At 49.0% G+C, this 13,577-nt stretch overlaps 1 protein-coding gene across 7 annotated transcripts in view; it reads right to left on the bottom strand.

Moving 5' to 3' along the window:
- The window catches only part of adgrg6 (adhesion G protein-coupled receptor G6), a 59,162-nt gene that overhangs the window by 38,299 nt on the left and 7,286 nt on the right, over positions 1-13,577 (bottom strand). For 5 of the 7 annotated variants that reach the window (XM_046373559.1, XM_046373563.1, XM_046373560.1 and 2 more), the window contains exons 3-6: positions 3,981-4,328; positions 2,207-2,346; positions 1,664-1,943; positions 813-986 (exon numbers count right to left, since the gene is read on the bottom strand). In XM_046373559.1, coding sequence (XP_046229515.1) covers positions 813-986; positions 1,664-1,943; positions 2,207-2,346; positions 3,981-4,328 — 942 coding nt within the window. Of the gene's footprint in view, positions 1-812; positions 987-1,663; positions 1,944-2,206; positions 2,347-3,078; positions 3,263-3,980; positions 4,329-13,577 lie in introns of those variants that run through there. The other 2 variants (XM_046373565.1, XM_046373562.1) reach the window with 2 other exon arrangements.

Below are 13,577 nucleotides of genomic sequence, written 5' to 3'. Positions count from 1 at the left end.
ATGCACACACACACACACATACGCAAACACACACACAGAGTATACCTACACTTCTTTTCTTTTGGTGAACTTGGTGTGTGTGTGCGCGCACGTCTGTGTGTGTGTGTGTGCAGGAATCTGACCACTGGCAGTGTGTTTATCTGCCAGCTGGGTTTTCAGAGCAGAGCAGGAATCAGAAAGACGGTTTGTCTGCTTGCTGGACTCGATTAACTCAACAAGCCGCAGTCCAAATGGACCAGAACTCGGCTGAAGTCTGGTTTTAATTTTCCACTCTGATAGCAAACAGACTGAAACATTTAGTGCTTTAAGTTCCTGTATGGTACAGTGTGTGTGTGTGTGTGTGTGTGTGATCATTTAAACTATAAAAGGTTGAGAGTTTGTGTTGAATAATTCAGGCCACGTAACGCAGCATTTTGAAGATTCCCTTTGATGAGCATCAAATGTTTTCAGGTTCTCTGCAGTTTGACTGAACAGTTTAAAGCAATCAAATCTGAAAAACACTTAGAAATGATTTGATGAACCAGGCAAGACATAAAACGGAGAATAAATAATGTAGTGCAGCTTTGGAGTCACAAGGTCAGCATTTCGTGTAATTCTGCACTTGCATGCTTTTCATTAAAGAGAAACTTTGAAGAAACTGAACTGTGAAAGCTGAAAATCTTACAGAAATGTTTTTATCTCACACAGAATTCAAGAATAAGCTGCTGAGGTCTGGTGTGTGGTGAGATCTGAACCAACATGGTTTCAGTGTCCTGCAGGCCCTCGTGTGTACTCTGATCTGAGGTCAGACTGGGATCACTTCCTGTACTCACTGCAGCTCAGCGTGGCGTCTGTCTGGGCCAGAGTGGACGGGATGGTCCAGTGGCTGTTGTCCCAGTCGACCACATTCCCCACGGCGTCGCAGCTTAGCGCGCTGAGCTGCTGCACCGTCATGGCGTAGTCCCACAGCCGCAGGTTGTAGATGTTTCCGTCGAAGCTGTGCTGCCCTGGACACAATCACATGTGATGAGAGAAGATTTTCAGCCATCACACTTCGTATCTCAAAATTTCTTAGAAGATTTCAGCGGTGCTGTAAATCGGTGCGTGGGACTGGATTTATTCCCGTGTCGTGAGATGTGAACTGTTGCGGTCGTTTCCTCATCCGGATTGCTGAAATCTGCTGAATATTCATGACTTTGGAAATAAATCCCCGCTGTGAGTCCTCGCTCCAACTCCGACTCCCGTTCCCACAGTCGGCTTCCTACAACAGCTCACCTCTCGGGAGACTTCAGAGGGAGCCTTGTGTTTCTGGTTGAACAGAAAGGATTTTACTCTTTCTGTCATGTTGTCGGACTCTCAGAGTAACAACCTCAGCCTGTGAGCAGCTAATACAGCACGTTTAGTGGACGGAACTTTGGCGGTCCCAGAGGACGGCCGAGCGGAGGTGATCTACTGGACCAACTCTGACATTTCTGCTAAGACGTTTAAAAGACTTTCGTATTTCACTAACATTCAGCCTGACTTTAACCTTCCAGATGTGTTGAGAACCTTCAAATCCCCAATCGGGTCTCACTGGCTGATGAGGCTTCCTGCTTGCAAGACAAAAAAAACATTTTGAAGACTAAATGACTTTGATCTAAAGGGCTAACCAGACACATCAGAGAAGTTAAATGGCACCACTGACCTCCTAACCGAAAGAGTCCGCCGGCTGGCACAGACCGCCCGCTGACGGACGAGCAGGCCTTGGCCCAGTAGTTTCCGCTGAAGTAAAACGCCACCCGGCCGTTTGACGACGTCCAGACGATGCAGAACGGCTTCATGGTGGACGTGAAGTCAGCGGAGGAGATGATGGAGTTGACTGGGCAGACGACGCCATCGATGATCATATTCATGGTGTTCTGCTCGGAGAACAAACTCAACACCACGTTGCTGTTAGTGTCGGAGTAGGTGAAGATCCACTCTTTCTGTTCAGGAACCAAGAGAACCTGACATGAGTTTAAGGACAAACACCACGAAAGCATCTCATGTTCTCTCAGGAGATAAAAAACACGACAGCCTTAGAAACATCTGAGCTGCAATTTCCCTCAAAATCTGCCGTTTACAGAAGTTAGCTCAACACCTTTTCCTTTTGAGCTTTAATGAGGTACTTAATGTGAAATTCCTGATGGAGCTTTGGCGGCTCAGGAGAAGGTGGACTGATTGTGATCGTGTTAGAGCTGTTGTGAACCTGTTTGTGGCTGCTGCGCTCCAACTCGAAGCAAAGCGTCAGCTGACTGAGCGTCGGGATGGAAACGGAGGCGGAGACCTGCGTGACTTGACCGTTGCCGCTGGATATGCTGACCTTCTGGTTCCTCAGGGCCACAGCAACTGGAAAGGAGGGATGGAGGAAAAGAGAAAAGGAAGGAGAGGATGGTAGAATGTAGGAAAGGAAAGACAGCAGCGAGAAGAAAACATGAAGGCAGAGAGGACAGAAAGACAAGGAGACAGGGAAGGAAACAAGCAAAAGAGAAGGAGATCAGGAGACAATTGAGAAAGAGGAATAGAAAGCAAAGTGAAGGGGAAAAGTATGGGAAAAGAAGTAAAGGAGACAAGGTGGAAGTAAGGAAAGGAGAAAAGGTGGAAAGGGGAACAAAGGAATGAAGACGAGTGAAGAACAGAGGAATGAAAATATGACAAAAAGAAGATGTAAAGCGGGTTGATCAGGAGGAGAAAGCAATTAAAGAGAAAAGAGTGAATAAAAATGAAAAATGGACAATGAAAACAGAAAATAAAGGAGGAAACAAATTATTAAGTCAGAAGTGAAACCACACCAGAACAACCAGTCTTTTCATCGTCTCTATTTCAGCTAACCGCCATTTCATTTTAACTGATTGTGAAGGTTTAAAGAATTTCCCCTCGGGGATAAATAAAGGAATTCTGATTCTGAGGTTCACAATCTGAATAAAAACTTTAAACTGTTTGGCAATTGTTGCAAAATACACACCAAAAAACATGTGGAAAGTATTTCATACTATTCTACACTCCTGCACGAAGAATCGGAGGTTTTTCTTCCCCCAGCAGGACGACCGGCTGAAGAGCCAGTGGAAAAACAGCACTCACACACATAACAAACACCAGGCAAACATGCCTGAAGGCACCACAACAGCACTGCTGGCGGAGCATCCAAGTCCTCCTTTGGTGGGTCGATACCTCATCCACCAGCCGCCCGCGATGTGGAAACCACCAACAGCTCTGCGGCCTCCAACTTAAAGCTGGATTCAGTGATTCTGGTTGGCTGAACAAGCTAAGAACACAAACCTTTGACTGAGTCACCCTGAGTTGGAGGTTAATTGGTGACAAAATCCTCTGAATTCAAAGTCCACTGAGATTTCAGCTGCACTGACTGTGAGTCAGCTGCTTCGCAGGTCAGTCTAACATCACACATCGCACTACTCGGGTGTGGTGAGACCTGCTTCTGGTCAATTCAAATGTCCATCAAAATCACAAAGATGACGTTCAGGCAAACGAGCACGACAGCAACAGATGTCACATGTCAGACTACAGACTGAAGACTTCTGTTCAAAGTGTTACGAGACATCGGAGCCTGCCCGGTCACAAGGCTGGTCTCGCCAAATGGTGCATGAATAACACACCAATGAGTTCAGGAGGCCAGCGCTCGTGTCCCCTGTGAACCCAAAAGTCAACGCTGGCTTATTTTAACTGAGATCTCTAAGCAGACTAACAACCCTCGATCTTTTCCTAAACCCACCCAAGTAGTTTTGTTGCCTAAGCCTAACCAAACTGGGAGGACGAAGGTCACCTGACTTGGTCCTTTCCTGCACGTCTAAAACACGTAGCATCAAACAACTCTTTGGAGTTTCAACTTCTAACTTTGTGTTGTCTTTACTTCAAATACAAATCCATTCAATAGTGACAGCAATCGGATCATTTTCAGCCTGATAAAAGCATGTTAGCCTGGGCTACATTTTAAGACCTGGACCCTGTAGCCAGCCTGAACCTACCGTGTCTGAAGCTAACACTGAACCCCCTCTTCTGCACGCTGAAGTCGGAGGTAAAGGACAGCTCCATCACGTTCCCCGTCGAGTTCAGTGTCAGTCCGTTGGCCGTTAGGCCGCAGAACTTAACGTCAGTGTGTCCCGTGTTCACCACAACCCAGTCGTAGATGCAGCCCGGCGCCTCCTCCAGGTCAAAGTCAAGGAAGGACAGCTGGATGATGAAGCCGGTGGGCGCCTGCATTGTCCACTTACAGGTCTGTGAATTGGGGTATTTCTGAGGGTAGCAGGGCGACGTGAAATCCCCCTGGGCCTCCGTCAGCACCGTGTTACAGTTCGTGGCGCTGCAGCCCAGAGCTGAAGGTGACGGTAGGATGATACATTTCAAAAAGGGACAAGAGCTGAAGCTGTAACATCACTCAGAAGACAAGATGCTAGCAGATGAGGACGAGAGGAGACAGGACAAAAGAAGACAAAACGACAGGAGACAAGACACAAGGTCACAGACAAAGGAGGCAAACACCTGCTACCATTAGAAATCAGGACGTAGACTTCAAGGACAAACACTCGAGTTGGCCGTAAAGGACGTCCTTATCGATTACCGAAGAGTCAAGAACAAAGAGGACGAAGACAAAAGTTTTCAAGAAGGTTACGAGGACCTTCAGGAACCAAGACAAAACCAAGAGGAGGAGTTTTGGAAGAATCTTGAAGAGACTGCACTCCAGGAATCAGGAGGAAACAAAGACGGGACAAGTCGTGCAGTTAGCTAAAGGATCAGCAGCCCAGGGAGGGGAGTCAGCCAATCAATCAATCAATCAATCAATCAACCAGAGAGCAGATTGATTTGGGTTAAGACAGAGGTGGAAAGAAAGTGTTCACTTCCACAGAGTCAGCGATTACCACACCCCAACGCCTACCAGTTTCAGCTTTTACAAACCACCAGCTGTAGTCATAGAAAACATGCACATGCAGAACAGTCGGGGAAAAGTCACCTGAACAGTCAGACCCTGCGACTGCATTTAAAACTGTGTCAACAACCCCTTCACTGCAGACTTCTCTGTTGGCCTGACAAACCACTGCGAGCTGTTTGCACTTCACAGTCAGCTGTTTCAAAAGCTTTCGAGCAAACCAACGGGCTCCTATTGGCCCCTTCAGCTGCCACTTGGATTCTCCTGATGCTCCACAGTGAGGCTTCCTCTGCTAACATCACACACGTTAAAGGTCGGTTTGTCACAGAAACCGACCGACTGTCGCTGATCCAGTTGGGTTCATGGTTTTCCACTCGAAACATGAAGCACGTTAGCCTTCACCGTGTTCAATAACAGCTGGAAAGATGAGCCGCGCCTCAAAAAAATAAAAACAGACAAGAGCTGAAATGGAAAGTGGAAAGAATGGTTCCTCTCTCTCGCTCGGGCTAACAATGGCCTCCGTTGATCTCAGGCTCGGCCTTCGCCACAGCCAAAACCACAGCCAACGCACTGGAAACGTCAGGAACTCCAGTGTGTGAGTGTGAGTGCGTGTGTGTTAGTGTGTGTTAACCCTCACTTATCCATGAAAAGCTCACTGCTGTCACAGCATTCAGAAACATCTTGTCTCACTCGTGGGAGCGTATGACAGAATCTGTTCACCACCGAGTCCTTCAGCTCCTCTTTGAAACCCAAAGTCACCTCGACGTCGCCCCCCTAAAACACTTTTTTACTGTCCAGAATATCAGTTAAAGCCGCCTGGGAACATTAATGCAAAGAATGAGCTGTGAAACCGTCTCTGTGTTGACCTGACGACAGTCCTGTCACCACGAGGTACAAACTTTGCGGTCGTGTGCCTCCACCCAACAGTCAAGGTGCAGTTTATATCCGTACGATCCTTCATAAGATGAAGACTCTGTGGTGCTATTGTATTGTTTGAGGCTTAAAAAGCGTTCAGCAACAAGTTGGTCTTTGAGAACAAACCTCCTCCAGCCGCTGATGTGATAACACAGCAAACAAACAACAAACAAACACATAAAGATGTCAACTTGAAGCAGACGGCTAAAAGCTAACGGCAAACAGCTAATGGCTAACTGCTAAAAGCTAACAGCTAATGGATAACAGTCACTCTGTGCACACGGATGTAACACACATACTCACACATCGAGCCATTACCCCGTCTGCTCCTGACAGCGGAGAGTGTGTGTGTGTGTGTGTGTGTGTGTGTGTGTGTGTGTGTGTTTGAGAGAGAGACTCAGCTAAAACCTTTTCTGCCATTAAAGTTGGTCAGCATGAAATTTCAGGAACATTTGGATGCAACATCAAAAAGCACCAAAGCCCTTTTTCCCACTAATGGAAAAACTAGATGCAGCACACACACACACACACACGCACACACACACACACACACACACACACACACACACACACAGACATGCGCACACATGCACAAAGCCACTTACTCTACAAGCTGAGTGAAATCAATGGATCAGGAGAGACGGAGGGGAGGACAAAGAGAAGCCTACACCCCCCAAGAGAGAGACACACAGTGTGTGTGTGTGTGTGTGCGTGCGTGTGTGTGTGTGTGTGTGTGTGTGTGTGTGTGTGTGTATGTGTGCGTATTACACTTCAGCCCTCCACCCTCTCAGGTTTCTGGCAGCACAGCCTCATGTTTGTCTTCGTCCTCTCACCTCCTTTGCGGCTCTGGAAGCCTTCAGAGTCAAACTCCAACATGGAGGACAGCAGGTGTACACTTAAAGGAGCATTTCACCAATTCATTCCACTTAACAGACTGTCAGAGCAGAGATCAGCCAGAAGCACCATCCATGCGTTTCATCATTATACTACACATTCTTCTTCCTGGTGCCTACATTACCCACAATGCAACTCGACCACCTACAGTCAGTCAGATCCAGGTGAGATGAGGGGCAGCATTTCAGCTTCAAAATTCTTCAGCTGACTGTGACATCACGTGAGGACATCCACCTGACACCACACGGCGCCCTCTGGAGGCACTGATGACTCCCCGATACCTGGACACACCTGGACACACAATGTTGGCTACCTGTGCTGTAGATCTTGGGACATAAAGGATGTGGTATCAGACTGATGCCCGATAGGCTGAACTGGCGTCGTGACGTGTGTGTGCCACACACAGACCTGTCAGCACACACACCTTTTTGACGAGTCAGAACTCAAACCAGACACGTCCTGCTGCTGTGGAGGAAGTTCGCTGTAGACCCAGAGAACCACCGTCCGTCTCTCATCCCGCTTGTGTCCCCCTTCAGACGTCCTCCATGGGCTGTGACGGATGCTGTGTCTTTAACAGTGAGAGCAAACCAAAGCTTTGCAATGCAAATCACAGCCTTTAAATGTTTCCTCCCGACCTGCAGCTGTGAGCTCACAGCTTCCTGTCACACTGCGTCCTGTCGGCCAGCAGCTCCGTCAGCTGCAGCACATTCACACCCGCGCCGCCCGCCTCATCAGCTTCATCAGCTCCACCCGCCTCATCAGCTTCACTCGCCTCATCAGCTTCATCAGCTCCACCCGCCTCATCAGCTCCATCCGCCTCATCAGCTTCACTCGCGTCATCAGTTTTATCAGCTCCACCCGCGTCATCCGCCCCACCCGTGTCACCCACTACATCAGCTTCACCTGCTTCATCAGCTTCACCCGCTTCATCAGCTCCATCAGCTTCATCAGCTAATGTTGAGGGCAGTGGAATGACAGGGACTGAGAGCTTAACCTCCAGCACGTCACCAGAAGTCACTCACAACATTTCTGGTGTCTGAGACGAGACAACAGAACACAATATCACACACACACACACACACACACACACACACACACACACATCACTAAAATCACTAAAATCATAGTCTGACCTGACATTCCTGTCAGCTGATAACAAACACACCAGAGTGTGTGTGTGTGTGTGTGTGTGTGTGTGTGTGTGTGTGTGTGTGTGTGTGTGTGTGTGTGCAGACAGGAAGTCCCCTGATGTAAATATGACTGTGCTGACAGCCAAATGTGTGAAACAACAGACGAGTCCTCATTCAGCTGTGAGATTACAGTAACAACTGAAGTACCAAAGGTACAAAGTACTGACATTTTGCTGCAGTTCACAGACAAGTACTGCACTTGTTTACTCAGCACTGAAGCTGTTGATCCTCCCCTCGTCCTGCCCTCCTCTTCAGTCTTCGGTCCGTCTGTTAAAGCAGCATTCAGTACCACCACTGACAAAGTGTTACTGCAACAGAGGCAACTTAAGGCCTCCCCTCTGTCTGTCTGCCTGTCTGTCTTCCTGTCTGTCTGTCTGCCTGTCTGTCAGTCTCTGCCTGTCTGTCTGTTTGCCTGTCTGTCAGTCTCTGCCTGTCTGTCTGTTTGCCTGTCTGTCAATCTCTGCCTGTCTGTCTGTCAGTCTCTGCCTGTCTGTCTGTTTGCCTGTCTGTCAATCTCTGCCTGTCTGCCTGTCCGTCTGTCTGACTGGCAGAGGGGAGGACAGAGAGACAGGAGGACAGGAGTGTTGTGTTCAGGAGCAGTCGTTAATGCACACTGACATTCCCATTCAGACGGCTGGATGGGTTTGGCAGCACGAGGGCGCCGCTTTGTCACACAGTCAGTCTTTAAGGACTTAATTTGAGATGTTAATACTTCATGGCGCTGACAGGATGGTGCTTCGCGTTTCCTGCGCAGGCCGGGAGACGTTTCAGCTCGAGTCTCTGCTAATTGGATTGCAGTGAAAATCAAAGCCAAGTCAAACCGTCATCGGATGTGCGGCTGAGCCTCAAACGACCGGCAGATTCTGCAGATGAAATGCAAATGAACGCCCAATCGGCGTGTGTTCGCGGCGTCAGAGTCGCGTCGTGGGTCAGCACACGGAGGCGTCCACATGTGGGAAACACAAATGAACATCACGTTTATTTAGCCGACACTAACAGAACAACGCAAACACGTCAGCCTCACCTGTAACAAACACAACCACAGCTGACGCGCCTCTGCAATACATCTGATACCTTCATCACCATGAAGTCATCTCTTAACCAATTCTGGGCTTCTCTTTGTATTTCAAGCTTGTGTTTGACTGAGTCTGAAGTACTTGTGTCATTAAAAAGACCACGCAAAGCAACCAGAGTGAATCTGCTGTAGTAAACAGTGCATCCACACACTCAGCACCCACAGAAAGCCTCACGGCGACAGCCTGAAAAGCCTTCAGGTGTCTGCGCAAAACAACTTCATTTATGAGCTTCAATAAAACACTGAAAGCTCTGCACACACGACTCAACAGACTCTGGAGCTGCTCTTCACACTCCACCGTTTGTAGTGTGTGTGTGTGTGTGTGTGTGTGTGTGTGTGTGTGTGGTTGTTCTGTATAAAGTGAGAGGTGAGATCAGGCTGGGCTCAGGCTACTGGGATGGCCTGCTGTTTTATAAGCTTCTGTGTGTGTGTGTGTGTGTGTGTGTGTGTGTGTGTGTGTGTGTAAGTCATGCTTTCATTCGCTCGAGTTAATTCCCCCTCCATCCTGTGACACAACCAGTTTCATACAAACAACACGTCGCTTTAATGATCAGCATCCATTTAATGTGTGAAACACGGCAACAAGCCCAACGAGTGTGTGTGTGTGTGTGTGCGTGTGTGTGTGCGTGTGTGTGTGTGTGCGTGTGTGCGTGTGTACGTGTGTGCGTGTGTACGTGTGTTAAGCATAAGGCTGCTTTGTCCCTCTTCACCACCTCATGCAGTATTTCAAGTGAAAGTTTTGACGTTTAAACGAGGCCGGCGAGCTCAACACGAAGCAGCCAATCGTTACCTTCATGATCAATGAACCACTTCAACTGCTCGACCGATTCATAAACCGTCTAAAGTAATTCTCACTTCTTCAACCGTCGGTCCCACATGTGGACCCAAAGTGGCGACGGGACCCTGGAACACATGTTGTCGCTGCCTTCAGAGGGCTCAGAGACTGAAGAGACCAGATCTTCTGCTGCCCTTCAACTGCGTCTCCTCCATGAAACTGAGAAATCAGAAACTGGGAGACCAGCAGGAGTCCGGTCCATCCAGTTTCTGAGAGCTGCGCCGCTTTAAGTGTCAGTGCTGTGACATTAAAGCTGAAGGCCTTGCTCACAGTCTGCAGGTGATCACGTCACGTACTGGATGAGTTTCTGGATCTACTGAGAGATCAGCACCAGCTAATAACCAAAAGCTGCTGCTCTGCTTGTCTGTCACTCGCTGCGGCATCAGGACGGCTGATCAAATGAGACGACTGACGAAGGCCTGGAGCTCGAGAGCAGAAGCTCGACAGCCCGGACGGAGAGACAAAAGCTCTTTGTTTCCAGCTGACGTGGGAGACAGAAGCTCGGCTGCAGATCGGCAGCAGCGTGGACCTTTTAAAAGCCACAACAATCAGGAAGACACGAGCAGGGGACTGAAGGGTGGATGTTCGCTCCACCACGGGGGATTTACAAGGAGAAAGTTTTCATCAGCATCGCGGCCTCACAGCCTGAACGAATCCGCTTTCCATCACCTTCAGCCGCTCTCATCTCTGCCGTCAGACAACGAGTCCGAGAATCAGATCGCGGCTCATTAAGGAGCTGCAGACCGAATCAGCGCAGCCAGGACACGTTCAGACGACACAAACATAAACACACGTTAACGAGCGTGAGACGGACTGTGACGTGTCGGACGAGTGGCGACTGAGAGGGCGGAGAAGCATCTGCTCCCAAAACACAACAACAAAACCCCCTCCATATTAATGTCACTCAGCTTCAGCTCCCTGAGGACGGGGACTCCTGCCCCCCGCCCAGCTCACCTCAGCCTCCACAGGGATTCACGTCAGGCCTGAGGGGTGGAGTCGTATGACATGTGGGTTTCAGTGTGTTTCTGGTGTCCCACATAAAGAGAGGACGGAGCTCAGGGGTCCGGAAGCTGAAGCCAATGCAGAAGTGCCTTAAACCTGCAGTCTCTCTAATGTCCAGCAGGGGGCGCCTATGCTGGTTCCAAAGTGAAGTATGTGAGCTTATGAGAAAATGAGTGGACTTCTCAGTTGATTTCTGACCTCAGTAAACAGTTTCCTGATGAGTTTATGGTTTCAGTTTCACGTCTTCTTCACATCAGCATGATGTTCTTTTAGCAAATTACGGTCCCATGTAGAGGCTGTGGGGCGGGGCTACCCTGTGATTGACAACCGCAGCGTGTCCAGCGCTAATCACGACATGCACGTCCAGTGACATGTTCACGTCCTACAGTAAAAGTTACGGTTTTAAAGCTGCAACATGCAAAGAGTCAATTAAAACAGAATGTGATGTCTGAAAAGACGAGCAGCGCACCACTGAAACCTGGCACAGCTAACGAGTTCAAAATAATGTGGGACAGTTTAGTCCCGACCGTCTCCCTTTGAAAGATCACACCTGTTAACATGCCGCCGCTGCAGATAATCATTTTAATGACTATTAAAACAAAGGTGGATGATAAGGTTGCTGTTGGGGACTTTTCGGGACTTTTGGTTTCCCAGGGTTTGCAGCAGAGCTTCCTGTTGGAAACAAGAGCAGCTTCACACCTGGCGGCAGGTGGCCCTCGGTGAGCTGCTTCAGCTCGTCAGCGACACGCAGAACCTAAAATACCTTCCCAGGGCTTTTCAGACGCTAATCCCGCAGATTAGCCGTCCTCCATCCACCTGCCCTTCTCTCTTTTCACCTCTCTGTCCTTTCTGGCGTTTCTCTCACATTCCTTCACTTGCATTCCTCTCTCCTCCTCATTCATTCCTCCTCGGGCCCTTTGTTGTCGTCCCTCTGCTTCCTCTCTTTGTTTAGATCCTCATCTTTGTGCCCTCGTATCTACCAGATGAAACAACAGCCTCCTGTTCTCCAGGAAATTTGAGACAAAGAAACAAAAACACATCAGGATTTGTGACGTTCTTCAAATTAGTGAAGTAACAAAGATATTTTAGACGACAGAGTTCCTCCACTTTGAAAACTTTTGCTGTCACTTTCCTGTTTCAGCTGGACCGTAAGGAACTGAGCTGAGCCCCATCAGACCCTGCTGATCAGAACAAACGTGGTGATGAACCTGATCAGCTCCCTCCAGGTGAGCGCTGACTCACTCACAGGTGTGCAAACTCCTCCCTCTCCTCATCCTCACGTCTTTCACTAGGAGATAATTGAGAGTGGCATCCGAGGGGGGGAGGGGCGAGGAGGAGGAGGACTGAAGGACTGATGGTGTTGGTGACTGCAGTACGTTATGTTACATGTCGCTTTAACTGTAACTTTAATCATTAGGTGTTGACAAGGGTGTGTGTGTGTGAGAGAGAGTGTGTGAGAGTGTGTGTGTGTGTGTGAGAGTGTGTGTGAGAGTGTGTGTGTGTGTGAGAGTGTGTGTGTGTGTGAGAGAGAGTGTGTGTGTGTGTGAGAGAGTGTGTGTGAGAGTGTGTGTGTGTGTGTGTGAGAGTGTGTGTGTGTGTGTGTGTGTGTGTGTGTGTGTGAGAGTGTGTGTGTGAGAGTGTGTGTGTGAGAGTGTGAGTGTGTGTGAGAGTGTGTATTCCTGTGGTTGTGAGGACAAAAATGTGTTTCCACAGTCACATTGTGAGGACGTCTTCCTTGTGGGGACAAAATGCAGGTCCTCACAACATAAATCTGTTAGTGTGAAGAGTTGCTTTAAGGTTGGGCTGAGGTTAGGATTAGGTTAACGTAAGGTTTATTGTTATGGTCAGGTGGTGGTTAAGCCTCCAGGAAATGAATGGAAGTCTATGTAATGTCCCCAGAAGTGATGGAAACACAACCGTGTGTGTGTGTGTGAGTGAGTGTGTGTGTGTTGTGGTTTCTGCTGCTGGGAACTTTACGAGTGTGTGTGAACCACTCGGTTTGGCCTGAGGCTGCTGGTAGGGTATGGAAAATACATTAAAATCCACCCGTCCTCCTCCCTCCTCCTCCTTCGACCCCCTCCTCTCTCCTCTTCTCTCTCCTCCCTCCTCCTCCTTCGACCCCCTCCTCTCTCCTCTTCTCTCCCCCCCCCCCCTCCTCTCCCCCCTCCCCCACTCCTCCTCCTCCCCCCCCCTCCTCCTTCGACCCCCCTCCTGTCTCCTCCCCCCCCCCCCCTCCTCTCCCCCCCTCCTGTCTCCTCCTCCCCCCTCCTCCTCCCCCCTCCTCCCTCCTCCTCTCAGTTTGAAGGTTTTCGTGTTTTTGGTATGAAAGTGAAAACATCGACAGCCATCGGTTTCTCCTCCTTCTCTCCGCCCTCCCTGCCTCCACCCACGATCACATGAACAAACAGCAAACAAACAAACAAACAAACCGACTGGTCAGCTGGGTGAAGAACTGATTTAAACAAATCACACAACAACTAAACCAGTCGATCAAACAAATGAATAAACTACTGCAGGAATCAACCAAATCAAGTTTGATCTGATGGTCGAATGAACAAACACACAAACGTCGAGGATTTCACTTCCTGCCGCGATGTTCTCGTCTTTAAGTTCACAGGAACAACACGAAGCAAACGTGGAAACGTTCTGCACGTCAGCAGCACGCTAACATCCCCACACTGTGACAGCAGGATGGACCTCTGATGGCGTGTGGAATGAAAGCATCAGAGCGTGTGATGAGCTGAGGAAGCTTCAGCGTGATTTCAAAATAAAAGCACGTGACGACAA

Source organism: Scatophagus argus, chromosome 19 (assembly GCF_020382885.2).
Source record: "Scatophagus argus isolate fScaArg1 chromosome 19, fScaArg1.pri, whole genome shotgun sequence".
NCBI lineage: Eukaryota > Metazoa > Chordata > Actinopteri > Scatophagidae > Scatophagus > Scatophagus argus.
Note: the sequence above shows the minus strand (reverse complement) of the source record. Positions and strands in the feature narration are given on the sequence as shown.